Source organism: Octopus sinensis, linkage group LG22 (assembly GCF_006345805.1).
Source record: "Octopus sinensis linkage group LG22, ASM634580v1, whole genome shotgun sequence".
NCBI classification, from domain to species: domain Eukaryota; kingdom Metazoa; phylum Mollusca; class Cephalopoda; order Octopoda; family Octopodidae; genus Octopus; species Octopus sinensis.
The window spans coordinates 26,505,264-26,532,763 of NC_043018.1; the positions used below are offsets into that span (position 1 = coordinate 26,505,264).

Here is a 27,500-nt window from a genome sequence, read left to right on the forward strand (position 1 = left end):
ACCATTTTCCTGCTGTCCTGGATTTTATGCTTGACAACATTTCTCATTTAAATTGTTTGGAAAATTCTATTTCAAGAATTTTTAGTTTAATCAAAATGAATGGATGGCATGTTTCTTTTATTTCTGGCAATGCTGTTAGCTGTGACCAAGTTTAAATTTTAAATATTTAAACCGACCATGTCCACCTCAAATATTCTACCTGTTTTATGTTCAAACTGACCAGATCCTGCCTCTCATACCTACCCTTCAATGTGAGTCAAAGAATAAACTATCACATCATCGAAATCTCAAATCTGTAATGTAATGCATTATCAATTCAAAACAACGTGAATGAAGAAGCATTACATTTGACAGAGTAATCTGAATGCCAAAGGGTGAAACCAGCTATGTCTAACCCAGATATTCTACTTGTTTTGTATTCAAACTGACCAGATCCATCCTCTCATACCTACCCTACAATGTCATTCTAAGCACAAACGATGACATCATCAAAATCTGAAAGCTCTGATATAATGCATGGTTAATTCACAACAATAGAAATAAATAAGCATTACATTTGACAGAGTAATCTGAATGCTAAAGGATTAAGCTGGCCATATCCAGCCCAAATGTTCTACTTGTATGAGAGATCCAGCCTCTCACACCTACCCTTCATTGTGATTCTATGAAGGAACAATCACATCGTCAAAACCTGAAAGCTGTAAGACAAAATCGTCTTGTCCTTTTGTTGAACCTTTGCTCCGAAAGAACCAAAATGGATTCAGACATGGGCGCTCAACGCTGAGCCAGATACTATGCCTGCGCAGACTTATTGAAGAATCAAAAGCATTTAATCGCGATCTTGCAATGGTATTTGTAGACTTTTCTAAAGCGTTTGATTCTGTAGATAGGTACAAGATGTTTGAAATCCTTAAGCTCTATGGGATACCAGACAAAATTATTTCTGCCATCAAGGTCCTCTACACAGATACGTCTTCAACCATCTTAACCCCTGATGGAGAAACATCATCTTTCTCGATCGAAGCCGGAATACTGCAGGGAGACACACTCGCCCCATTTCTTTTCATCATTGTTGTTGATTATGTGCTACGTATGTCAGTTGATACCATCTCTGGCAAGGGCTTTGAAATAAAACCAAGAAGAAGTTCCAGACACCCAGCTGAGTACTTGACAGACACTGACTTTGCTGACGACATCGCTCTTATCAGTGATTCTCTCTCCAATGCCCAGTCTCTTTTACAATCTCTTGAACAAGCCTCTGAATACATAAACAAGTGCCTGTCCAACAGTGATTGCATCATCCACACTCTCAACAGTGCACCTTTAAATATGGTTTCTGATTATAAATATCTTGGGTCATACATATCATCATCTGGAAAAGACTTTCTAACTAGAAAGGGTATGGCCTGGTCAGCCTGTAATGACATGCATAAGATCTGGTTATCAAATCTAAGTAGAGACTTCAAACTTGAAATATTCAAAGCCACAGTCGAACAATCCTACTATATGGCTCAGAAACCTGGACGTTATCAAAGAAGCTTGAGAGGCGGTTGGATGGAACCTACACTTGCCTCCTTATGAGAGCTCAAAATCTCTCGTGGAGGCGCCATCCAACTAAAATGCAAATATATGGGAAATTACCACCTGTGTCATCTCTTGTGAAAGGTAGGAGAGTCCAGTTTGCTGGACATTGTTGTAGAGCTGAAAAAGAAGTAATTTCTACTCTTCTCCTCTGGAAGCCATCTACTCGCAACACCAGAGGGCGCACACTCTCCTACCCTGATGTAATCTCCAGGGATACAGGCATCCAGCAACAGGACCTCCGTAATGCTATGATGGACTGTGAAGTCTGGCGCAACATAGTAAATTCCATTGTCTCGACCACGGTCGAACAATGATGATGATGAAGACAATGCATTAGCAATTCAAAACTATGTGAATAAACAGGTATTACTTTTGAGAGTGTTATCTAAATGCTAAAGAGTTGAACCACCTTGGATGGTTCTCATATGTAGCAAGAGGGACTTGTTTCAACCAGGCCTTCTTCATAGATGAAAGGAAAGGCCAGTTCACGTAACTTAGCAGTTTAGCAAAAGAGACCGATAGAATAAGTACTAGGCTTACAAAGAATAAGTCTTGGGGTCGATTTGCTGGACTAAAGGCAGTGCTCCAGCATGGCCACAGTCAAATGACTGAAACAAGTAAAAGAGAGTAAAAGAAATTAAATTAATGAGCAAGGTTAGTATTTATAATGAATTTACCATTTTTGACGAATGTGCAGCACATACCTAGCACACCCAGAATACACACCCCTGGATAATATTTTGTTCTTTTTTCTTCGGGGTGGGGTTGCATGCTATTCACAATGTCCCCTTGGCCACAGTTTACCCATGACTGCTCTCTACAATAAGGTACTAGGATGAGCAATAAGCTACATGGTATACAATAAGGATTATGACGAATATGTGGGAGCCAATATCATTGAGTTCTGTTTCTCAGTACAAAGTTCTTTGTTGTTTTTTGGGTTTTTTTTTTTGCCGCATCTTCTTTCATTGGATAACTTATGTTTTTTTTTTGTGTTAACAGAAGATGAAGCTGAAAAACCATGCAAGAGTTCTGAATATATGAATCTTCACTTTAAAGTGAAATGGTTATACACTAAATATGTTGCTGATGTGCCTCAATATAAGGGAACCGTTCCAGATTACCCAGCGTTAGTATCTTTTACACTGCTGTCTCTAAATATCTCGTTTCCTTCACTCTTTTGTGACCATATTTTTACTGAAATATTTTGCACACACACCCCACCTTTTGTGTGTGTTTCAATTCCTTTTGAAAATAATTGAGAGTTTGGGGGCAAAATTTAGTAAAATAACTTCTTTATTATTAATTCTTTATTCATCATCATCCTCGTAATTATCACCATCATCATCATCATCATCATCATCATCATCACCCTCATCATCATCATCTTCATCATCCTCATCATCATCCTCATAATTATCATCATCATCATCATCACCCTCATCATCATCATCTTCATCATCCTCATCATCATCCTCATAATTATCATCATCATCATCATCACCCTCATCATCATCTTCATCATCATCCTCATAATTATCACCATCATCATCATTATCATCATCATCACCCTCATCATCATCATCTTCATCATCATCGTCATCATTTAATGTCTGTTTTCCATGCTGGCATGGGTTGGATGAGGCAGTTTCAGTCGGTTGTGCTTGGGAATCCATCATGGACCCTGTGGTAGAGGTTCCTGAGGACAACCCTCCAAAGAATAATGGTTGGAGAGAACGGATGGATAACAAAAGGTACCATTCTGGGAGAAGCTTTGGACAGGATGCTTTGCCATCCTTATTCTGACCCCTTTGAATTCTGTCAACAACACCTGTACTTACACAAGTGCCAGACTGTACCACCCCTAATGTGACAGCCTTTCCTTTGGACAGCATTGGTGACACATAAATTAACAGGGAGAACAGCATGTACGTGTAACTGCCATTCTTCTACAAAACCTTGCCCAGGTTTCCACATACAGGTGCAAATATCCGGTGAATCATGTTCAAAGGAAGTCCTAAATATACCATCATCATCATCATCATCATCGTTTAACGTCCGCTTTCCATGCTAGCATATCAAATATGTTTGAGTTGAATATATAGTATGCGGATGAGGTCTAACAGGCTGAAACTTGTCCATGGTTGTCACCCTTGCCTGCAGGCACAGATCAGTCTTTTTCCTTAGACATGTACTTTAACCCTTTTGATTGCAATCCATCTGAGAACACCTTTAGCTCTATAACACAATCTTCCTGTTTTAAAATGTTCTACATAAAATCTTACTACTGAAATTTCGTTTAATTTATCTTCCAAATACTAGCTTTATATTGATAAAGTTATCCAACTAAATTCCTTTGTTATTTTTTAAATTAATCAAAACAAAAGCCATGTACTGCAACAGAAATATGGCACCAACGATATAGTTAAAAACTTAATGTTCAATTTCCTGAAATTATCTCCCTTTTTCTTTTAAAGTCGTTATCATTTGACACAAGAGTTTTGTTTCCTTTCTTCACCTGAGTGAGAAATTTCAATAAATTAAGAAAATTTTTATAACATCTCGTTTTGGGATTTGGTTTGCAAGATTCTTTATATGAGTTCGTATGTTGAAGCATATTCTGTTGTGTCTGGGGAGAGTCATTTTTTGTGCCTTATAATTTAACACACTCACCTGTAAAATTTCCACATATTTCTTATTTTTCTTTTCCTAAAATTTTTGTTGCGTCTTGCAACCTTTCCATTCTCACTTAAATATAAACACTTTAAAATGGTAAAGTTTTTGTGTTTATAAAACCAAAGAAAAAATTTTTGTAGGTTGGTAGGTGGGTTAGTATTGAAGGGGTTAAATACCACTGAATAATTTGAACCTGTTATTTCTTTATAAGTTTTTTTTTTCTGTTGTATTAAGTCTGTTTTTTTGGAGGTTTGTTTCCCATTTATTTAAAACGTGATCCTGTATGAAATATATTAAATTGTAATTTTTTCTTTCTTTCCCCACAAAATACAGGTGGTTTGAGTCTTACGTCATGCAGTGGCTAAATGAAAATGATGTAGTATCTATGGATTACTTAAGAGGTGCTTATGAGAGAGACAAAAAAGACGGGGTACGTACAGCAAAGAAGAATCTCACACTTTATACTTGTAGTCTACATTTCATGGTTTATTCTTTACACGTGGCTTAGTGGTTAGGGTATTCAACTAAGAATCATAAGGTCATGAGTTCAGTTCCTGGTGAAGCAGTGTATCCTTGGGCAAGTCACTTTATTTCATGTTGCTCCAGTTCACTCCGCTGCCAAAAATGAATAGGCGTAGGAGTGGCTGTGTGGTAAGTAGCTTGCTTACCAACCACATGGTTCCGGATTCAGCTCCACTGTGTGGCACCTTGGGCAAGTGCTTCTACTATAGCTCGGGCTGACCAAAGCCTTGTGAGTGGATTTGGTAGACGGAAACTGAAAGAAGCCCGTCATATATATGTATATGTATATATATATATATGTATGTGTGTGTGTTTGTGTGTCTGTGTTTGTCTACCCAACATCGTTGACAACCGATGTTGGTGTGTTTACGTCCCCGTAACTTAGTGGCTTGGCAAAAGAGACCGATAGAATAAGTACTAGGCCTACAAAGAATAAGTCCTGGGGTCGATTTGATCAACTAAAGGCAGTGCTCCAGCATGGCCACAGTCAAATGACTGAAACAAGTAAAAGAGTAGTACTTGTATTTCAAAAGGCCAGCTTTGACACATTCTGTGTCATGTTGAATCTTCCTGACAACTATGTTAAGGTTATTTGTGTCTGTGGAGTACTCAGCCACTTGCAGGTTAATTTCATGTTCTGTTGATCAGATCAACCAGAACCCTCATTATCATAACCGACAGGATGCCAGTTTGGGGCTGGAGTTATACTTTATAGTAAATATGCATGGTCTGATGCTTACAGTGTTGTGCTCATGGTCATTAGGTTATGAGTTTATTCCAAGACTGAGCAGCTCCTTGTAGACCTTGAGCGAGTTACTTCACTTCATGTCGCTGCAGTTCACTCGATTAACAATGAGTACCAACTGTAGCTGGAAAATTATACTATGTTTGCTGGAATACAAGTCAAGTTTTTCAGTCCAAACCCTAACCCTAAAAAGGTAGATCAACTTTATACACTAAGATGGATTTGGAGGACCCAGAATTTCTTGTGAAAAGCAACAAGAATTGAATATAGCAGGACAATAAAAGATACACACACACACACATACACACATGGTGGACTCACCTGTTGTAAGTGAGTAATAGGACTTCCTCATTTTCTTGTTGAAGAAGCATGCAAAGATGGTTAGTTTATGATGGCCAAATGTATGTGCTGTATGTTCATTTCATTGAGAATGACAGCTCAAGCACTATGGACATGTGACTGAAATGTCACAGGAGAGGATCTCAAGACAGCTTCTTCTTGGAGCTATGCCAGCTGGCGGAAGACCTAGCAATAGACTAAGAATGAGACATCATCATCATCGTCATCGTTTAATGTCTGTTTTCTGTGCTGGCATGGGTTGGACGAGGCAGTTGGACAATATTCATAGTTTCAGTCGGTTGTGCTTGGGAATCCATCAGGAAAATGTAATGGACCCTATGGTAGAGGTACCTGAGGACAACCCTCCAAAGAATTATGGTTAGCTCACTTCTGCAATCAAAAACACTTTACCTGTCCAGGTCTGTGGCGTGTCTAACGTCTGATATCAAAGTGATAGCAGAGCAGTCTGTAATGAAGTGTTTTGCTCAAGAACACAATGCACAGCCTGGCCCAGGAATCAAAACCATGATCTTGTGATCCTGAGTATAGTATTATAACTGCTTCAAGGCAGCGAGCTGGCAGAAACGTTAGCACGCCGGGCAAAATGCGTAGTCGTATTTCGTCTGCTGCTATGTTCTGAGTTCAAATTCTGCCGAGGTCGACTTTGCCTTTCATCCTTTCGGGGTCGATTAAATAAGTACCAGTTACGCACTGGGGTCGATATAATCGACTTAATCCGTTTGTCTGTGCTTGTTTGTCCTCTCTGTGTTTAGCCCCTTGTGGGTAGTAAAGAAATAGGTATTTCGTCTGCCGCTACGTTCTGAGTTTAAATTCCGCTGAGGTCGACTTTGCCTTTCATCCTTTCGGGGTCGATTAAATAAGTACCAGTTACGCACTGGGGTCGATATAATCGACTTAATCCGTTTGTCTGTGCTTGTTTGTCCTCTCTGTGTTTAGCCCCTTGTGGGTAGTAAAGAAATAAGTTTCATAACTGCTTCACCATGTACCTTCACATACATATGCACACAAGAGTTTTGCACTCTTTACCATTAAATAAAAAGACCAATAAATAACCATTTTTCTGCATAGCATTAATGTAAGTTAAAAAGGTTAGCAGTTTTCTTTTTGTATATTTCTTCTCTTAGAATTTTCTCACTTCTCATTTTTAAGATATTTTCTTTCACAAATCTTCAGTATTTTTTTTTTGTTCTTTCCACTTACGATTTCCATTTCTCCATTTTCCTTCTTTTTTTTTTTTTGCTAATAAAACTTTCTCAACTTCCTTTTTCAGTTCGTCAAAAGTTCTGAACATGCTCTATTCTCAACATCAGTGGTTGATATTTTTACTCAATTGAATCAGTGTTTCGATGTAATTAAAAAATTAGAATGTCCCGATCCAGAAATCGTTAAACATTATATGGCACGTTTTGCAAAAGTAAGTTTTTAAAACTTTGAATTTACTTTATTTTGTTTTCAATATTATAAACATAGATGCAGGCATGGCTGTGTGGTAAGGAGTTAGCTTTCCAACCGCACGGTTCAGAGATCAATCCCACTGCATAGTATCGTTATTTTTTAACTTGGAGTCTTGCACGAGTAGTAGATTTGATGCCTACAACCTGCAGTACCATTTATTTGTTCTTTTGGACTATCCAGGAGTGGCTGTGTGGTAAGTAGCTTGCTTACCAACCACATGGTTCCAGGTTCAGTCCTACTGTGTGGCATCTCGGGCATCTTCTACAGCTGGATGCCCATCCTAACGCCAACCACTCCATGAGTGTAGTGGGTGCTTTTTACATGCCACTGGCACAGGTGCCAGGCGAGGCTGGCAACGGCCACGATCAGTTGGTGCTTTTTACGTGCCACCAGCACAAAATAATAATGATAATAATATTAATAATAATAATAATAATAATAACAACATTGAAAAATACCTTAGGAATGAGAACCTAGGTTCGAAATTTCCCCAAGACACCTGAAGAAGGCTGGAGGGTATATCAGCCGAAACATTGTATTAACAACGAACAAGATGAGGACAAATACCTGTCGAATGTAAATAATGTACATAATTCCTCATCTCCTAAATATAGGACTGAAAAAAGATATATTCTGTAAAATTGGCAGAGTGTGGATGCCTCCTCTATTTTTGGTGAATTAGCTGAGTCAGTAAAGAGGTGGATATATTGCCTTGCAATATTCATTCCAGTACACTGTGCTCTGAGTTCAAATACTGCTGGGGCCAGCTTTGCCCCATTTTTGTAGAAGAGGGGTGAGGTGCTCCATAAAAAATATACTGATGGAGTGGGAACAGTGTAGTGGATTAGTAGATCAGTTAGAGTGGTAAATAGAGTACCATGCAGTTTTTGTTCTGACACAATGCATTCCGAGTTCAAATCTCACCACAGCGCCAAAAAATTGGTGACACATCTATCGAGAGTTGCAGCCAACAGACAGTGTTAATAATTGTGGGGGGGGGGGGGGAAATAAAGAAAAAAACCAATGGAAATATTGTTCTCTTGGTTCAATTGGAGAAGGCACATGACCTAGTGGTTAGAGTGTCGCATTTGTGGTAGTAAGATCAGGGTTCTGATTCCCAGATTGGTAAATGCATTTTGTTCTTGGGCAAAACACTTCATTTCACATATGTTGCTCCACCATAGTAAATGAGTGACTCTACAATGGACTCAGTTGTTCTGTTCAAGGGTGATATTGTGAGCTCAGTCACTTATATACCCATTGAAACTTGGTAGCCAGCTCTAGGAGTCCTACCTAGGACTCATGACATGTCCATGAGTCAATGATGGATTGATTTGAAGAATGACTGCCATCACCTCCAGTACCACCACTAGCATTGGATTTTATTCAAGAATTTCTTTGAACTTTGTTTATTACCAAAATTGATGACAATATTTCTTCATTCTTCTTTTAATCCCATTTTTTTTTCCCTTCTTTCAGACAATAAATCAAGTTCTTCTGGCATATGCAGCAATCGTTCAGAGAGACTTTGAGCAATATACGGGGCGCCAAAAAACGGTAAGATGGAATTAGTATACTTGTATGGCAACAAACATTTTCATGATCTGTGTGGGCCTGTTTACGTACATCCATGCATGCATACATACATGCTGCATACATACATACATGCATACATACATGCTGCATACATACATGCATACGTACATGCATGCATGCATACATACATACATACATACATACATACATACATACAGTGGCTGCCCCCTCGTTATCGAGTATGGCCATTGTACGAAGCTTAATCGATGTTGTTATCATGCAATACCTGTGCAAGAAGATTTTTTTTAAAGTGAGGAAAGGCTGTGCACTGAGTCAATCCCACTCACTAAGCAACAGCAGCCATAATCCGAAAAGAAGAACAAGTCAACATCATCGGTAACCACTGAGCCGCAGGTTTTATGTCGGAGTTATCCCAGTTACCTGAGTTACCTTCTCCTAGAAGGATGCCCTAACAAAGGCTAGGAGTCCTTCACTCCCAATGGTTTAACCACGTGATCAGGTATTCAGTCCAATTATTTCTATGTCCCCGCGCATGATACAGCCTTAAGACATTTATTGGATGGCCGTTGACTCTCAAGAGTTCCTCCGCTCTCTGACAAATTTTGTTTTTCATTCCGCAGGGTGTCCAATAAACACCCACCTCACCAAGCAAGCTTGGTGGGGTTGCCGGTTTAGTCGCCGACGACCCGACCATGCAACAGGTTGTACTGGGTTACATGTTACCAGTAGCACTCGAAAGTGACTTGACATAAACATACATACATACATACAATGGACATTGAGCTTGATACACCAGATTGGAATTTAGTAGATGAAAACTGTGCAGAAACCCTTTGTGTGTGTTTGTTCATGCATGTCTGCAGTTTGTTTATTGGTGTAAACTGCCGTTGCATCCTTTTATATCAGAAACAAACTGTGACTTAACATTTCAGTGAATAGAGTTTGATAAAATATCTGCGGCTGATAGGTATTTATTTTTTTTAGATTTTAGTTATTTCTGTGGTAAAATAAGCATTTTCATGCCTAAAAATTAATAAATTAATAAAAATAAATAGAGTACAGTACTGCACTGTACAACACATTAATTAAAATATTTCAAAAGAAAATATGTAGTGTACCGTAGATGAATAAACAAAGAATTGCAGATACTGTATGGAAAGCAGAACTTGGGAGGTGGGTGTATGATGTTGTTTTGCATGGTTGTGTGGTATGTAGCTTGCTTACCAATCACATGGTTCTGGGTTCAGTCCCACTGCGTGACACCTTGGGCAAGTGTTTTCTACTATAGCCTCGAGCCGACCAATGCCTTGTAAGTGGATTTGGTAGACGGAACTGAAAGAAGCCCGTCGTATATATATGTATGTATATATACATATGTATGTGCGTTAGTATATGTTTATGTGTCTGTGTTCGTCCCCCCAGCATCACTTGACAATCAATGCTGGTGTGTTTACGTCCCCCGTAACTTAGCGGTTCAGCAAAAGAGACCGATAGAATAAGTACTAGGCTTACATAGAATAAGTCTCGGGGTCGATTTGCTCAACTAAAGGCGGTGCTCCAGCATGGCCGCAGTCAAAATGACTGGAACAAGTAAAAGAATACAGTACTGTTTCTACTTCGTGGATTTTAATCTATAACGGGGGGTGGGGGTCGGAACGTAACACCTGAGATAGTCAAGGGATTACTATAAATAAATAAATAAATTAATAAAGTATTAGCATTGATTTATTTAACTACCCCTTTGTAGACAGTGCCCCAGCTTAGCCATAGTCCAACGACTGAAAGAAGTCAAAGATAAAAGACCCAGAAATAGATACTTGTGATAATATTTGTGATAATAGATGATGTGATAATTCTATGCTGTGTCTTTTACACTTTATAATGTTTCATGTTTCAGGCTTGTATTCTAATGAACAATATCCAACAACTAAGAGTCCAACTAGAGAAAGTATTTGAGTCAATGGGCGGAGAGAAGGTAAGGACCAAATTTGTGAATGTTTAATGCCCCACACCCATCTGTTTTTCCTTCCAATATAAAAATCAATTTAATAATTCAATGTCTTAATGTTATGGTATTCTGTTGTCGCTCTGCAAAGTGGTTGGCATCCACCTGTAAAAAAGCCCTGTCAAAAGCTGATGTTGGGGTTTATCACAACCCTGTGGCTCACCGGATCCTGTTAAATTGTCTGAGCCAGGCCAGTATGGAAAACAAACAATAGATGATTATGATGATGGTAGTGGCGATGGCAGCGGCGGCAATGTTGATGATAGTGTTGGCAGTGATGATGATGATTTTTGGTGAAATAATCTGCCTTTGTTTTGATTAACTTTCAAAATAACGAAAAATTTAGAAAAGTAATTTTGCCAATATTTAGTTGCTGCTTAGAGCATGAATTAGCAAGACATTTTGATGCCGGGTTTTAATTTAGTTCTCTTTAAATTTTTCATTAACATATTTCTGCTGGAAATACACTGCCTCTCTTCCAATAAATTTTGAAGCTAATGAAGAATTTACTAAAGTAACCTTGACATCATTGAAATGGTATTTTTCAGAACATAAATTAGCATAGAATTTTACCAGAAGGTTTTAATTTAGATCACATATACACTTTTGTTGCCATATCTCTATTGAAATACTCCATTTCATTTCAATTAATTTCAAAAATAATGAAGAGTTTAGTAAAATAATCTTACCATTATTGAGCTGGTGTTTAGAACATAAATTAGCATGGAACTTGGCTGGAAGGCTTTAATTTAGATCACATTAAAGTTGCAAGCTTGAATCACAGAGCCAGAGGTGGTCTCAGGCACGTTGGTATCAAAAAGGTTGAACTTCATTTATCTTTGTTAGCAATATCTTCTTAAGAATTTTCATTTTCTCGGTTCGTTTATTGAAATTATCTTCGTTAATTACCGACCAGTTAATTTTGAAATATATAACGCTCCATGCTTAACTGACTGTTATTGCTATTGTTTTTGTTATTGATATTGCTCCTGGATAAGCTCTGATTAAACAAACCTGTGTTCAAAGGCAGTCCAGCCATGGCCATCCAATTTTATTTTCAGACAGTGTTTTTAGAGCTAATAATCCCCCTTATATATATATATTTTTTTTGTGCTGTGGCTTACACAGAAATTTGCTTGTCTGCCAAATTTTACCTTTCTTTTCAAAGTACATGTGCATCCATGCTAGAAACCTTCAATCTAAGAAAATTTGTCTTCATCTTGAAAACCTTGTATGCAGGACCAGATTAAGACCCATAACAGACCCAAAACACTTAAAAGATTTTGGTGCCTTCATATATGTGTAATTCATAATATATTCATAATATAAACAATAATAAACCATAAAACCAATTTTTATTTTTCAAAATGAAACAAAACTAACAATATACTTCCACTTTATTTATATTTAAAAAGTTTCCTCTTTTTTTGTTTTATTGCCAAGTCCTACATTAGATCTTCACTTTGTTGTTGTTTGTTCCTTCTCAAGCCATGCCTGGCTCATAAGGGCCGGTTTCCTGGTTTCCTTGGCGTATATGTTCCCCACCTAGATGGGACGCCGGTCCGTCACAAGTGAGCTGCAAGATACAGGAGGAAAGAGTGAGAGAAAGTTGTGGCAAAAGAGTCAGCAGAAGTTCGCCATTACCTTCTGCCAGAGCCGCGTGGAGCTTAGGTGTTTCGCTCATAAACACACATATCGCCCAGTCTGAGATTCGAACCCGCGGTCCCTTGACTGCGAGTCCGCTGCTCTAACCACTAGGCCATGTGCCTCCACTAAGATCCTCACTTTGACACCATGAAGACTTCAAAATTATATTTCCAACCATATAAACCACTTTGAAAATTATTTTGACAAGTTTCAATTAATTTCTTTTGTACTGTAAACCATTTACCATTTCTGTGCCACAACCACCCCCACCCCCACCCCCATCCTTCTCTTGGTGCCCTAAGCACCTGCTTATTTGCTTTATGGTTAACCCAACACTGCTTGTGCACACACATTTTTTTTTGTGCACTAGTTGAAAAACATGTACATTCTTGCACAAGTGCAGAGCTTAAAGGGAACATTGTTTAGAACCCTATTTACTAACAATACCCATCTCTTAATAGTAGGGTATAATATACACAAATATATACATATATATATATATATGCCGGTGGCACGTAAAAACACCCACTACACTCTCGGAGTGGTTGGCGTTAGGAAGGGCATCCAGCTATATAAACTCTGCCAGATCAGATTGGAGTCTGGTTCGCCAGACCTCAGTCAAATCATCCAACCCATGGAAAGCGGACGTTAAATGATGATGATGAATGTGAGTGAGTTTTGACTGGTATTTCTAGCACATAGAAGTTACCTAGTTGGCTCATTAATGATTATGTACATGTAAGAGAATTTGGGTTTCATGACAATTAACATTAACCCTTTGCCTGTCTTGTGTGTTGTATGTGACCCACAGGATGTATTTCTCTAATGTGCTTACATTATATATGATATACATCCCCAATTTTTTTCAACCACCAGAGAAACTTTGAACCTATGAAAAGAAAACTTTCAGAATGTATGAAACAAGGGCTAACTTAAAAGTCTGAAAACAAGGGTAGACATTTAGGACAAACTTGAGATCTTTTTGGTTTGAATGGCAGTTTTTTTTTAGCAGTGTCGTATGAAATTGTCACCCATAATTATGACCCTAGAATCGATCTGTTGCATTTCAATCTCTTTTACGGTTAGGGTTAGTTAGTGTAAGGGTGGGGGGAAGGGTATCTTTTTTTTCTTCACAAATGTAAATAAACCCAATCTGTTTCTTAAACGAGGGACATATTCATATGGCACAGAATGCTTTTCACCTCAATAGACGTCATTGATTGGTTGAAATTGCAGAAATTGAAGAAAAAAAACAACAAATATCTTACAAACTATAGAATTTTCTCTATAAAGCCAAGAGAAAAAGATGTTTTATAAACACATTCTACCAGTATAGGAAGTTTTAAATTTTTTAGTTACCAAGAAATTATGTTAAAAACTGCCGTTCAAGCGGATAAGATCCCAAACTTGTGAAAATGCTTTGGACTAGCAAATGGTTAATAAATCTGAGGCAATCATTTTAAAATTTTAATTACTCTTGCTAAAAGAAAAGAGATTGGTCTGTATAATATACCTGTTCATAGATCCTCCTAGCTTGAACATAGTATTTATTTCGAACAAAGTTATCTACAGGCGCAGGAGTGGCTGTGTGATAAGTAGCTTGCGTACCAGCCACATGGTTCCAAGTTCAGTCCCACTGTGTGGCATCTTGGGCAAATGTCTTCTACTATAGCCTTGGGCCGACCAAAGCCTTGTGAGTGGATTTGGTAAATGGAAACTGAAAGAAGCCCGTCATATATATATGTATATATATGTATGTGTGTATCTGTGTTTGCCCCCCCCCCCCCCAACATCGCTTGGTGTGTTTACGTCCCCGTAACTTAGCTGTTCGGCAAAAGAGACGATAGAATAAGTACTGGGCTTAGAAAGAATAAGTCCTGGAGTCGATTTGCTCGACTAAAGGTGGTGCTCCAGCATAGCTGCAGTCAAATGACTGAAACAAGTAAAAGAGTACATTTAATAAAATCTCATAGATTCGGAAAGAATACATGTAGGGCAAACAAGGATACTGACAGTTCAAGCAGAGCGTTAGGCCAATTACTTCTCCATGCCATAAAAACTTATCCAAACTTGCAAATTTCATTGGGAAAATTTTTGCTGACACAAACCAAACAATAGTTTATTTGGAGTTTGGTTTTGTATATCTTTGCTATTTGCATTTAGGGTTTGGCATAAGCTGAGCCTGTCATTTCACTACAAATAAAACTTCACTTGAAAAACATACATAAATATTTAAATTCTGTTCAAGTATTCTTTTCATGTCAGTGTGCTGGGTGGGGAGGGGGGAAGTAGATCTAAAGTTCACATTGGCATTTAATATTTCTATGGTCAGTTTATTTTTATTGATTAACTTCTGCAGGAAATTTCTTTTTCTCACTCATAGTTATTTTTTTTTTCCTCAAATTGTAGTTAATGACAGGATCATTAGCATGCCAGGCAAAATGCCAGGGTATATCAGCTGTCATTATGTTCTGAGTTCAAATTCTACCTTCGTCAACTTTGCCTTTCATCCTTTTAGGGTCAATAAAATAAGTACCAGTTGAGTACTGGGGTTGAATGTAATCATCTTGCCCCCTCCCCTGAATTTTCAGGCCTTGTGCCAACATTTGAAACCAATATATATATATATATATATATATATATATATATATATATATATATAAATATATATATATATATATATATATCATCATCATCATCGTCGTTTAACGTTCGCTTCCATGCTAGCGTGGGTTGGACGATTTGACTGAGGACTGGTGAACCAGATGGCTGCACCAGGCTCCAATCTGATCAGGCAGTGTTTCTACAGCTGGATGCCCTTCCTCATGCCAACCACTCCGAGAGTGTAGTGGGTGCTTTTACGTGCCACCAACACGAGGGCCAGTCAGGTGGTACTGGCAATGGCCACGCTCAAATGGTGTCTTTTACATTCCACCTGCACAGGAACCAGTCTAGCAGCACTGGCAACGACATATTATGTGCCAAATCTTAAATATTAAATTTTAGATTTGAATTTTAATGCACCTGAAGAAAACATTTTTTCATGATGGAATTGATTTGTTCATCAATAAATAATGCGTTAGAAACAGCTGTAGTGACCATTTGTCTTGTTATCATCACATCATCACAATTTAACATCTATTTCCTTACTGGCATGGGTTGGACAGTTTAACAGGAGCCAGCAAACTAGAAGACTATGGCAAGGGCCAGTGTCTGCTTTAGCATGGTGTCTGCAGCTGGGATACACTTCCTAACACCAATCACTTCACACAATGTACATGGTACTGTTTACATAGCTATAAATGTGTGTACACACACATACATACATACATACATATATACATCATCATTTAACCTCCGCTTTCCATGCTAGCATGGGATGGACGATTTGATTGAGGTCTGGCAAACCAGACTCCAATCTGATCTGGCAGAGTTTCTACAGCTGGATGCCCTTCCTAACGCCAACATCTCCGAGAGTGTAGTGGGTGCTTTTATGTGCCACCGGCACGAGGGCCGGTTTGGTGGTACTGGCAGCGGCCACGCCCAAATGGTGCTTTTTACGTGCCACATGCACAGGAGCCGGTCCAGCAGCACTGGTGATGACCTCGCTCGGATATTTTACATGCCACCAGCACAAGTGCTAGTAAGGCGACATATATACATAGATATATACATATATATATATATATATATATATATATAATATATATATATAATCTTGTGATAGTGTGTGGCCTACTGTGTCAGGCCCATGACCATATGTTCATGGGTTCAATTCCTGTGCCAGGCAGCACATTGTATCCTTGAGCAAGGCATTTCATTACGCATTGCTCAAGTCTATTTAGCTGTAAATTAGTGCCACCATCTGCCTACTAGTGCAACTGTCTATCCCTCTCATTGTTACATATTGGATTGTTCCACTAGACCAAGGGTAGGAAGGCCTAGAACAATGGTTTGCAACCACCTTTTGCCTAAGGACCCCTTTGATTCCTGTTTTACCAGGATGGGACCCCATAACCATTTGATACTTTAAAAAATCTCATAGTTTTATAATTAACCCTTTCGTTACCAACCTGGCTGAAACCGGCTCTGGCTCTGTAGTACAAATGTCTTGTTTTCATAAATTTTGAATTAAAATCTTCCAGCAAACCTTAGTCACAATTTATGTTCCTAACACTAGCTTAATGATAACCAAGTTATTTTACTAAATTCTTTGTTACATCTAAAATAATTGAAAGAAACACAGAGCATCTCAACAGAAATATGGTAACGAAAGGGTTAAATACTATTTTAAAGAATTAATACAATTTTAAAAAATTGTTGAAATATTTTTTGTCTTTTAGAAATATAATCAATTTATCGCTCATAAATTTTTGCAATAAAATCTTATATGGACTCCCCTAGGGGTCATGTGGACCCTGGTCAAGAACCGCTGGCCCAGAATGTGTTTTTGCCTTCATAAAAACTACACAGATACTCAAATACAATTAGTGAAAACATGGTACATGCTACCAAGCGATATTCACTTGTGAGTGATGGTCATGGCGAGATTTTTATGCAGTGGCGAGTGGGTTGCTCTGGAGCATTTTTATTGTAGATTTGATAGTTTTTAGAATCGGGATTTGTTCTTGTACAACATAAATGTTTCATCTTCGTATTCTGCTATTTCGGCCAACTGTTTTGTTTTTGCCCTGATTGCACCGAAATAGTAATTAATCTTGATTGCAGAAATTCTATTGAATGCTTACTTCTTGTAGATTTAAAAGTTTTTAGCATCAAACTTTGTCGTCATGCAAGATTAATGTTTCTTCTGTGTGACATAGAACTACTTCTGTGACTGTTAAAATGTAATCAAAGATTGGATGCAATTCAATGCATTTATTTAATCCGATTAAATATTTGACATACTGTTTCAATTTAAAAACAACATTCATTCAGAATGAGATATCCGTACTGAGTTGAGTACACTTTTGAATAAATACCATTTGTGGTACCTACTCATGAAATTAATTCGTAAGTGGCAGGAGTCTTGTGACCTTTATGTAATTCTTGGACTAAATCAGTCTAATGCAATGTGTGACCATGATGGAGCTTTGGATTACAGGTTCAGCCTATCTGCCTGGCTTTGGAATAGCTTCTGACAAGCTGATTTCATTCCCAACACTGGAACTGCCCATTGACCTATTTCTTTACTACCCACAAGGGGCTAAACACAGAAGGGATAAACAAGGAGAGACAAACGGATTAAGTCGATTACATCAACCCCAGTCGTAACTGGTACTTATTTAATCAACCCCGAAAGGATGAAAGGCAAAGTCGACCTCGGCGAAATTTGAACCCAGAATGTAACAGCAGACGAAATACCATTGAGCATTTCGCCCAGTGTGCTAATGATTCTACTAGCTCGCTGCCCATAGACCTGTGTATGTATGTATATGCATGCCTCTAGGTGTCTGTGTATAGTGTGTATGTATGAACACACACACACACACACACACACACATATATATATATATATATGTATATATAAAACGGACATTAAGAGATGATGTGTGTGTATGTGCGTGTGTGTGTTTGTGTATAGATATATATATATATATATTATATATATATATATATATATATATATATAATAGAGAGAGAGAGAGATACAGAACAGGCAGACAGATAGATAGATGTATATGTATGTTGGAAGACAACTTGTGAACTTGTGCCATAGCATATGAACTTAGCCCAATTTATAATTTCACAAAAGGTTTATTTAAAATGGACAAAATCCTTCCATCCAGCTGACCACCCATCTTCATATCCAACAATTCCTACAAGGCTCATAAGCACACATTCCTCAGACATATCCTGAGAGGGCCCTATCAGAAGTCATCATCAGCAAATGTTCTGGCCAGATCTCCAAGCAAGATCCAACCAAAGCTACAAATACTATCCAACCATTTCCCTTGTCACTTACTCCAAATTTTTCTGCTGGCTGTCCTTGCCTGAAAAATCTGCCTTTCATGCTAAAGCTGTGACTGCTGAATGCAGAAAAGTATTGGCTCAACCTGGAGCATCTCCCTGTTCAATTACCTAGGGTAATTTTCACAAATAACAAAGGGATAGAGTGAAATTCTTAAATCGGTAAAATATTGGGTGGAATTATGCTTTAACCATGCCATATATTATCCCTGGTAACTTCTTTTTATTTTTTAGAATTTTCAGAAAAGTTTTGCAAATTTGTGTTCGAAATTATGCAAAAGCCCACCCCCAGAATTTCTTGATGCATAATTTAAGGGCTATTTAGCCATTAATTTTAGCACATCTCACAACTACCTCATACCCTCCTTGTTTGTTTGTCAGTCTGACATATTGATGCTTTTCAGTATCTTTCTTCCCAGAAACACATTTAATGATCCTTTACTGGGATTTAAGCCAAAAATTCGGACTGTCCATATTTTAAACTGTGATTTTTTAAAAAAAATTTGAAAAATCCAAAAGTGAAATTTTTCTAAAAATCTTATAAAATTAAAAAATTTTTTTTCATAGTCGTGTGCACTCTTATGTGTAGAATACAAACTTCACTAAAATTTTCTGAAAATTCCAAAAAATATGAGAGATTATATGGCCTTCTTGAAGCAGAATTCTGTCAAATATTGTTGTTTTAATGAATGAATGTTTATGTAGAATTTTGAAATTGGCATTTAATATTTAATGTCTTACGTGAGTATTTTGATTTTGTTTACGAAAATCCCTTTATAAGATTTTCATCTCTCGTTCTGTCAGTATTGCTCCATCGGTTGTTTTGCTTTATCCTTGTTGCAGTTGGACACAGAAGCAGCAGACATTCTCAAAGAGCTCCAGCAGAAACTCAATGGAGTGCTGGACGAATTAGCACAAATTTTTGCAAAGAGGTAAATCCTGTTAACATTTCATACACTTGCTTTTTTTACTCAAGTTTTGTTGGTTAGTAAACATATAACAAAAGTGGAGAGCTGCTGGACTGAGGCAATTTGGCGCAGCCAACAGGGATGTTCAGCCTGTTTTGATGGCAGTACTTTTTAGCACTGGATGCAAACACACACACACACACACACATAGACATGCACTCACAAACACAGTTACACAGTTACAGGGACACTCTAACTTATACTGCTTTGTAATTGTTTACTATGTGGATTGTGAAGGCCTATGGTTCAGTGGTTAGAGTGTCGGGCTCACAGTCTTGAGATAGTGAGTTCGATTCCCAGACGGGGCTGTGTGTTGTGTTCTTGAGCAAGACACTTTATTTCACATTGCTCCAGTTCACTGACCTGTAGAAATGAGTTGCAACCTCACTGGTGCCAAGCTGTATCAGCCTTTGCCTTTCCCTTGAATAACATTAGTGGCATGGAAGAAGGGGGAGGCTGGTATGCATGAGCGACTGTTGGTCTTCCATAAACAATCTTGCCCAAATTTCTACCTTGGAAGATGACTTTCTAGGTGCAATCCCTTGGTCTTTCATGACCGAAGGGAGTTTTTACCCTTCTATTTATGTGGACTGATAGCTGGATTCTGTAAGAGGAGCTTTCTATAATAGCCATATTTTGTGTGTACTCTTAGATGCACAAATGCTACTCTTGAGTTCAAAGTGTTACATAGATTATCATCATCCAAACATTTGATCTTTGTAACATAATATAATAAAGTGCTTCCCTGATGATCTGTTCTGGTTAAGCATCCAAATGCACTCAGAACATCCAGTGCAGAGGTTTCAAATAGTCATGAGGGTGAAACATGTGTAGGAAAAAAATGATATAAATTTGTGTTCAGCATATTTTCTCGTATATATATATATATATATATATAAAATATTAGAAAAAAAAATCACCTTTTATCAATTCAATTTGAATAATTAAATTACACCATCTAGAAAATTACATATAATAGAAAAGTTAAAATTAAAATGACAATAAAAAGTAAAGATTAAGTAAATTACAAAAATAATAAAAATGTATATAATAGGTAGAAAAACTAATATTTTTTATATATTTATTATATTGTGTGGAATTTGATTTAGTATTTCTAAATTGAATTCTTTTTTTTGTAAGTTTGGATTTTATTCCCTCAAATAATAATTATATATATATATATATATATATATATTTATTTATATATTAATATTTAATTTTATTTATATTTCAGTTTGCAACCACAAATACAGCAAAGTATTCAGGAATTGGGGAAGTTGTTGTCGAATGTCAAAGGCACTGGACAGGTCTCCCTAGCGCAGCCTAGCCAAAGAAGCAATATCCAAGGAGAATCCGATATGATTCTCAGACCCCTCATGGATCTACTTGACGGGAGGTACCTATTCTTTTTGTTTCTTTACTTACCCGTGTACCTTAAGATGTTTTTACTATTGTTGTTTCTTTCAAAGTGTGTGTATGTATACTTGTGTATTTATATATGTGTGTGTGTTTGTGTAAGTGTATGTATATATATATACAAATTATTATAATTATAAACATAATTATAATTAGGGCTTAACAAAATTGCTTCAACCACATACTGAAATTTAGAAATAGGAGTCAAATACTATTCCACTACCATAAGATATTTCCCAGACAGCAGGGAGATATCTTATGGTAATAGAATAGTATTTAACTGCTATTTCTAAATTTTGGTAAATGGTGAAGCAATTTTGCTAAGCCCTAATTATAATCATGTTTAGAATTATAATAATTTTTATAAAGTGTGCCGATAAAGGTTCTTTTAACAAACCGAACTACTTGGTAAGATTATTAATTACAAAGCGATTAATTAATCTCCAAGAGGATAAGGAGATAAACTATATATATATATGAAAAAACAAGTCAAAATAGAAAATGCTAAAATAATTTTATAAAGAACATTTCAGTTCCGGTTTCGGTCATTTTGAGACCTTTTCAACTGTAACGATTAAATAATTCACAACGGCCTCGAACACACAAGTGCAAACAAGGGAGACAGAGAAAGGCAGAATGCCACTTATATTTGAACACTATACAAATATTCCTTTAAAAAAACTTTCCTTTTAATTTTTCCAAATTTAATTATTTAATCGTTACAGTTGAAAAGGTCTCAAAATGACCGAAACCGGTACTGAAATGTTCTTTATAAAATTATTTTAGCATTTTCTATTTTGACTTGTTTTTTCATATATATCAACTCGTGTGTTCCTTTTCACCCTTATACATATATATATATATATATACATATATATATATACCGGAGTAAACACATAAATGTGAAACAAGGTGGGAAAAAAAGAGTACTCAAATACCAGTGGTAGAGTAATATGCTTTATTTAAAGCAGCAGAAAATTCTACAAAACCTGTTACTCTGAGTTACACGTTGCCGTTCATTGGACAGTTTTTACTAGAAAAAAACTGTCCGATGAACGGCAACGTGAAACTCAGAGTAACAGGTTTTGTAGAATTTTCTGCTGCTTTAAATAAAGTATATATATATAGTATTATTATTATTATTGATTATATATACATATGTAACAAAGGTAAATAATGATATATTAAATATTCAAGATAAATTCTTGATGTATTAAACTTAACTCTGCATTTAGAGAAGGTAGGACAATCACTTGGAGGCAGCGGAGACCAGCATCAAGTAAAAAGGGGAGATAATCTCTGGAATCAAGAATTCTAAAAGAAATTGACATACCTTTAAAGAAAAGATAGCCCGATTGTCTGGAGACAAGTAGACAACTATGGACATGTTTCTGCAGCGATAGGTGTCATCTGCAGAGAATTGCCCCACAGCTGAACAAGGCACTTAGACATACTCAAAAAAGAAAAGAGCACATTTCTGGTCTGAGGAAATTAGCATAAAGGAAATGAAAACGAGCAAAGGGAAATAACTCAAAGCAGCCAGCGATGTGTATTTGAACAACAAAGATGAATACTGATGTATTAAATAGCATAGAAATGAATATTTGATTCAGTGAAAATATATTTGCTTTTAAGGATGATAGCACAATGACTTGGTGGCAAATGAGACTAATAGGCACCTGTTAATATAAAGTAAAAGTTCTACTTTTATGAAATAATCCTAAATTATTCACATATTTCTGCCAGCTTTATTAATATTATTTATACAAATTAATTCTTCTTAATCAATTATAATCAATCCTTTCGTACTAAATTAAATAAAAAAGATAATTCAAAAGATAAAAACCAACCTGGTTTCCATCAGCAAATGCGACTAGCAAGCTCCCGTGCACTCAGCTGAAACTAATAACCAGTGACATCTAGTGCTTAACTCTGTGACACACTGACATCACATTTGGATGCGAAGGTGGTCTTGTGTTCTGACCCTAAATGCTTTGACAATCTAGATAAGTTTCTCCTTCATGTACATATCTACTCAAGGCAGCAGACTTTATATATATATATCATCACCTTCATTGTTTAATGTCTGCCTTCCATGCTGGCATGGGTTGGATGGTTTGACTGGAGCTGCCCAGGTAGGAGCCCGCACCAGACTTCTGTGTCTGTTTTGGCACAGCTTTTACAGCTGGATGCCCTTCCAAACACATTATATATATGTATATATATATATATATATATAATATATATATATATATACACAAGCCAAAGCCCCCCCTCCAATGGATAGTGCTGAGTTGTCAAACATTTAAACCAAATTTTCTCAAAACAACTTGTCCGACCGTCCCATAGGTCTCCCCTTTGAGAAACACTGATTTAACCTAAATTTGAGACACCAGCAAAAAAAGAAATAAAAATAGACTTTTTTCTATTCCGATAAAAACGATTTTACAAATGCATGTTTCCATGGCTTTATTGATCGCATTCTTACCTGGAATCAATTTTTGTAATTTTTTCAAGACTTATACACGCTCTGATACCGTCGGTATCTACACATCAAGGCATTACACACACATACACATAATTGTATGCTCGAGTTTGTGTGGTTTGAATGTGTGTGCATGTATTATGCTGATGTTTCCTTTGCAAATGATATAAACATTAGCAAGAAAACAAAGTACCTTAATTTATTTGTTCCACACTACATTACTGACACTCCCTTGCAGTGAACCAGTTTTTAACCCTTTGGGTGCATGTAACCAACACTGCTTTCATTCAAATGAATGAGTGAATAAATAAGAAAAAAAAACATGGCCTTCTCCTTGAAGAATTAATTGAAGAAGTATGGTCGAAGCTTCTAACTTTAGGTGCCATCTCACCAAGATATTCTCAAGGTAAAAAAAAAAGAAAAAAGAAAGAGAAACAAAGGAATGATTGATAGCACTTCTTTGAAAAGAAAAGGAAAGCTGTTAATAAATCCACGTTGAAATTAAAAAAAAATTTTTTAATCTTTATTTGTATTTCCGAAGCCATTGTTTTGATTATAAATCATGACATTTCCTGATGGATTTAATAATTTTTAAATACATGTGAAAATACAAGTCTTTCTCTTAACCCTATCACTGTCACTTAATGACGTTGTCTTGCTGTTTGTCAACATTGAAGCCGTATAATTACATTTTTCTATTTTTCTGTTTAGCTCGTTGAATTATCATTAATTATATTAAGAAATCAATATCGTTGCAAAGTTGTTTTTATGTTTTTTAATTTTGTTATCGATAATTTCAATTCTTGATTTGATATCATTGAATGTATATCCAGAAGCAAAATGATCTGTTTTCTTGCCGGCAAAAATAGAAAGGAAAAGATATAAGAATAGGATATAGTATGACATAGTAAATCATTATTTTTCATACAGTTTTTTAACAATTTTTCATTTTTATTCCTTTTCAAGTTTATCGATGTTCTCCCAAGCTTGTGAGAAGACGGTCTTAAAACGCTTACTGAAGGTAATACTTTCTTTTTTATTTACTTGAATTATATACACTTTTATTGTATCTTGTGAAGGTCATCATCATCATCATTTAACGTCCGTTTTCCATGCTAGCATGGATTGGACGGTTCGTCCGGGACCTGGAAAGCCAGAAGGTTGCACCAGGCCCCAGTCTGATCTGGCAGTGTTTCTACAGCTGGATGCCCTTCCTAACGCCAACCACTCCGTGAGTGTAGTGGGTGCTTTTTACGTGCCAGGCGAAGCTGGTAACGGCCACAATCAGATTGGTGCTTTTTACGTGCCACCGGCACAGAAGCCAGTCAAGGTGATGCTGGCATCGGCCACATTCAGATGGTGCTTTTTATGTGCCACCGGCATGGAAGCCAGTCAAGGCGGTGCTGGCATCGGCCACGTTCAGATGGTGCTTTTTACATGCTACCGTCACGGAAGCCAGTCAAGACGGCACTGGCATCAGCAACATTCAGATGGTGCTTTTTACGTGCCACCAGCATGGAAGCCAGTCAAGGCAGCACTGGCATCGGCCATGTTCAGATGGTGCTTTTTATGTGCCACCGGCACAGGGATCACATCTACTATTTCCATAATGCCAATAATGATGAACACACACACAAGTTCAGTTTCACTTCTTTATTAATCATCAATTGGTTGACTATTCAACCAGCTAACCAATTGACTGCTCAATTAACACATTTGGTTAACCACAGATGCTTCAAGTTAGTTTAAAGCTGACTTGGAGTAGAGAGTGCATACCATTGACAAGGTTGCTTGTGGCAATGCAGGAACTGTGACAAACACAACTGATTGGTTGATTAACCTAATGACAAATCAAGCAATCAATTAGTTCATTAAACAATTAACTAATGACCAAATAATAAAGAAGTGAAATATAACCAAAACTTCCTTGTGAAATGCAACAGGATTTGGAAGAATAGGGATAATATTTGAATGTTTATATGACATAGTTTGTTTCAGTCCTTAAACTGTGGCCATGCTGAATCAGAATTTGGGGTCACAATCAATCTTTCATTAGCTGATTACACAACCATGGCCACCACCCCTATGGATGAATTGCAGTTACTCTCTTCACAGAGCTTGATGATCCTCTCTGATGATCTAGAATTCTTCCACTCAGTACCAATGCAAGAAGCACCGTTGGCTCAGTTGAGCTCTTCCACTTCCTCTTCATAATCTGCCATGCTGCTTTTGTGGATTCCCATAACTTTTTCTTGCCATCCAATTCCATTATTATCAATTTGAAGTGGCTGCTTGAGTCTTGGTGAATATTCCATTAGCTGATCACACAACCATAGATGCTACCCCTATAGTTACATTGCAGTTACTCTCTTGATAAAACTTGGTAACCCTGATGTTGATCTAGGGTTCCTCTGCTCAGCATCAGTGTAAGGAGCACCATTGGCTCAGTTGAGCCCTTTCACTTCCTCTTCACAATCCACCATGCTGCTTTTGTGGATTCCCATGACTCTGTTACCAACCAGTTCCATTATGATTTGGAATTGGGAACTTTAATTATAATGAATCTTTCATTAGCTGATTATACAACCATGGCCACCACCCCTATGGATGCATTGCAGTTACTCTCTTCACAGAGCTTGATGATTCTCTCTGATGATCTAGAATTCTTCCACTCAGTACCAATGCAAGAAGCACTGTTGGCACAGTTGAGCTCTTCCACTTCCTCTTCATAATCCGCCATGCTGCTTTTGTGGATTCCCATAACTTTCTCTTGCCATCCAATTCCATTATTATCAATTTGAATTGGCTGCTTGAGTCTTGGTGAATATTCCATTAGCTGATCACACAACCATAGATGCTACCTCTATAGGTACATTGCAGTTATTCTCTTGATAAAACTTGGTGATCCTGACCATTGACCATCTAGGATTCCTCTGCTCAGCATCAGTGTAAGAAGCACCATTGGCTCAGTTGAGCTTTTCCGCTGCCTCTTCACAATCCACCCTGCTGCTTTGCAGATTGCTATGATTCTGTCACCATCCAATTCTGTTATTATGAATTTGAATTCGAAATACAGTTCTGTATTTAAGAGATAAGGAATTATGTACATTATTTACATTTGACGGATATTTGTCCTCATCTTGTGAGGTATACTTGCCATCTCAATATGGCTAACCACTAAGGGTGGATGTTACTGTAGCTTGTAGCCCCATGAAGAACATCGTCTCCAGCTGTAGCTTGTAGCCCCAGGAGAACATCGTCTCCTGGGGCTACAAGCTACAGTAACACCCACCCTTAGTGGTTAGCCATATTGAGATGGCAAGTATACCTCACATTGTCGTGCAGTTACTGTTTATACCTCATTCAGAGATTTATTATTGTCCTCATCGTGTTTGTTGTTAACACAACGTTTCAGCTGATATACCCTCCAGCCTTCATCAGGTGTCTTGGGGAAAGTTGAATCATAATGAATCTTTCATTAGCTGATTGCACAACCATGGACGTCACCCCCACTGGATGCATTGCATTTATTCTCTTGAATTTGGTGATCCTGACCATCTAGGATTCCTCTGCTCTGTGTCAATGTAAGAAGCACCATTGACTCACTTGAGCTCTTGTGCTACCTCATAACAATCCACCACACTGCAGTTCCATAACTTCATTGTGTTCCAAGCAGGGTAGCTCAATGGGGCTTATACCTTGCCAAAGAGCAGCCTGTAACTAGGTAGGGCTCAGGCATTGCTCCATGAGGTATTTTCAAAATACTCACATAAGCACAAGCATGACTGTGTGGTAAAAAACTAGCTTTCCAACCATATGGTTCTGGGTTCAGTCCCACTGCATGGCACCTTGGGCAAGTGTCTTCTACTATAGCTTTGGGCTGATCAAAGCCTTGTGAGTGGATTTGGTAGATGGAAATTGAAAGAAGCTTATCAGATGTATATATACATGTATATGCTTGTGTGTGTTTGTCCCCCCACCATCACCTGACAACTAATGCTAGTGTGGCTATGTCCCTGTAACTTAGCAGTTCGGCAAAAGAGACTGATAGAATCATTACTAGGCTTAAAAAAATAAATCCTGAGGTCAGTTTGTTCAGCTAAAACCCCT

General features: G+C 37.4%; 1 protein-coding gene across 5 annotated transcripts in view; it reads left to right on the forward strand.

The window, feature by feature from the left end:
• Positions 1 to 27,500, forward strand: part of LOC115223136 (protein unc-13 homolog B-like) — a 201,774-nt gene that overhangs the window by 150,479 nt on the left and 23,795 nt on the right. For 3 of the 5 annotated variants that reach the window (XM_036512228.1, XM_036512229.1, XM_036512230.1), the window contains 8 exons: positions 2,587 to 2,713; positions 4,594 to 4,690; positions 7,158 to 7,301; positions 8,822 to 8,899; positions 10,797 to 10,874; positions 19,362 to 19,453; positions 20,724 to 20,885; positions 24,357 to 24,411. In XM_036512228.1, coding sequence (XP_036368121.1) covers positions 2,587 to 2,713; positions 4,594 to 4,690; positions 7,158 to 7,301; positions 8,822 to 8,899; positions 10,797 to 10,874; positions 19,362 to 19,453; positions 20,724 to 20,885; positions 24,357 to 24,411 — 833 coding nt within the window. The remainder of the gene's footprint in view (positions 1 to 2,586; positions 2,714 to 4,593; positions 4,691 to 7,157; positions 7,302 to 8,821; positions 8,900 to 10,796; positions 10,875 to 19,361; positions 19,454 to 20,723; positions 20,886 to 24,356; positions 24,412 to 27,500) is intronic. The other 2 variants (XM_036512227.1, XM_036512231.1) reach the window with 1 other exon arrangement.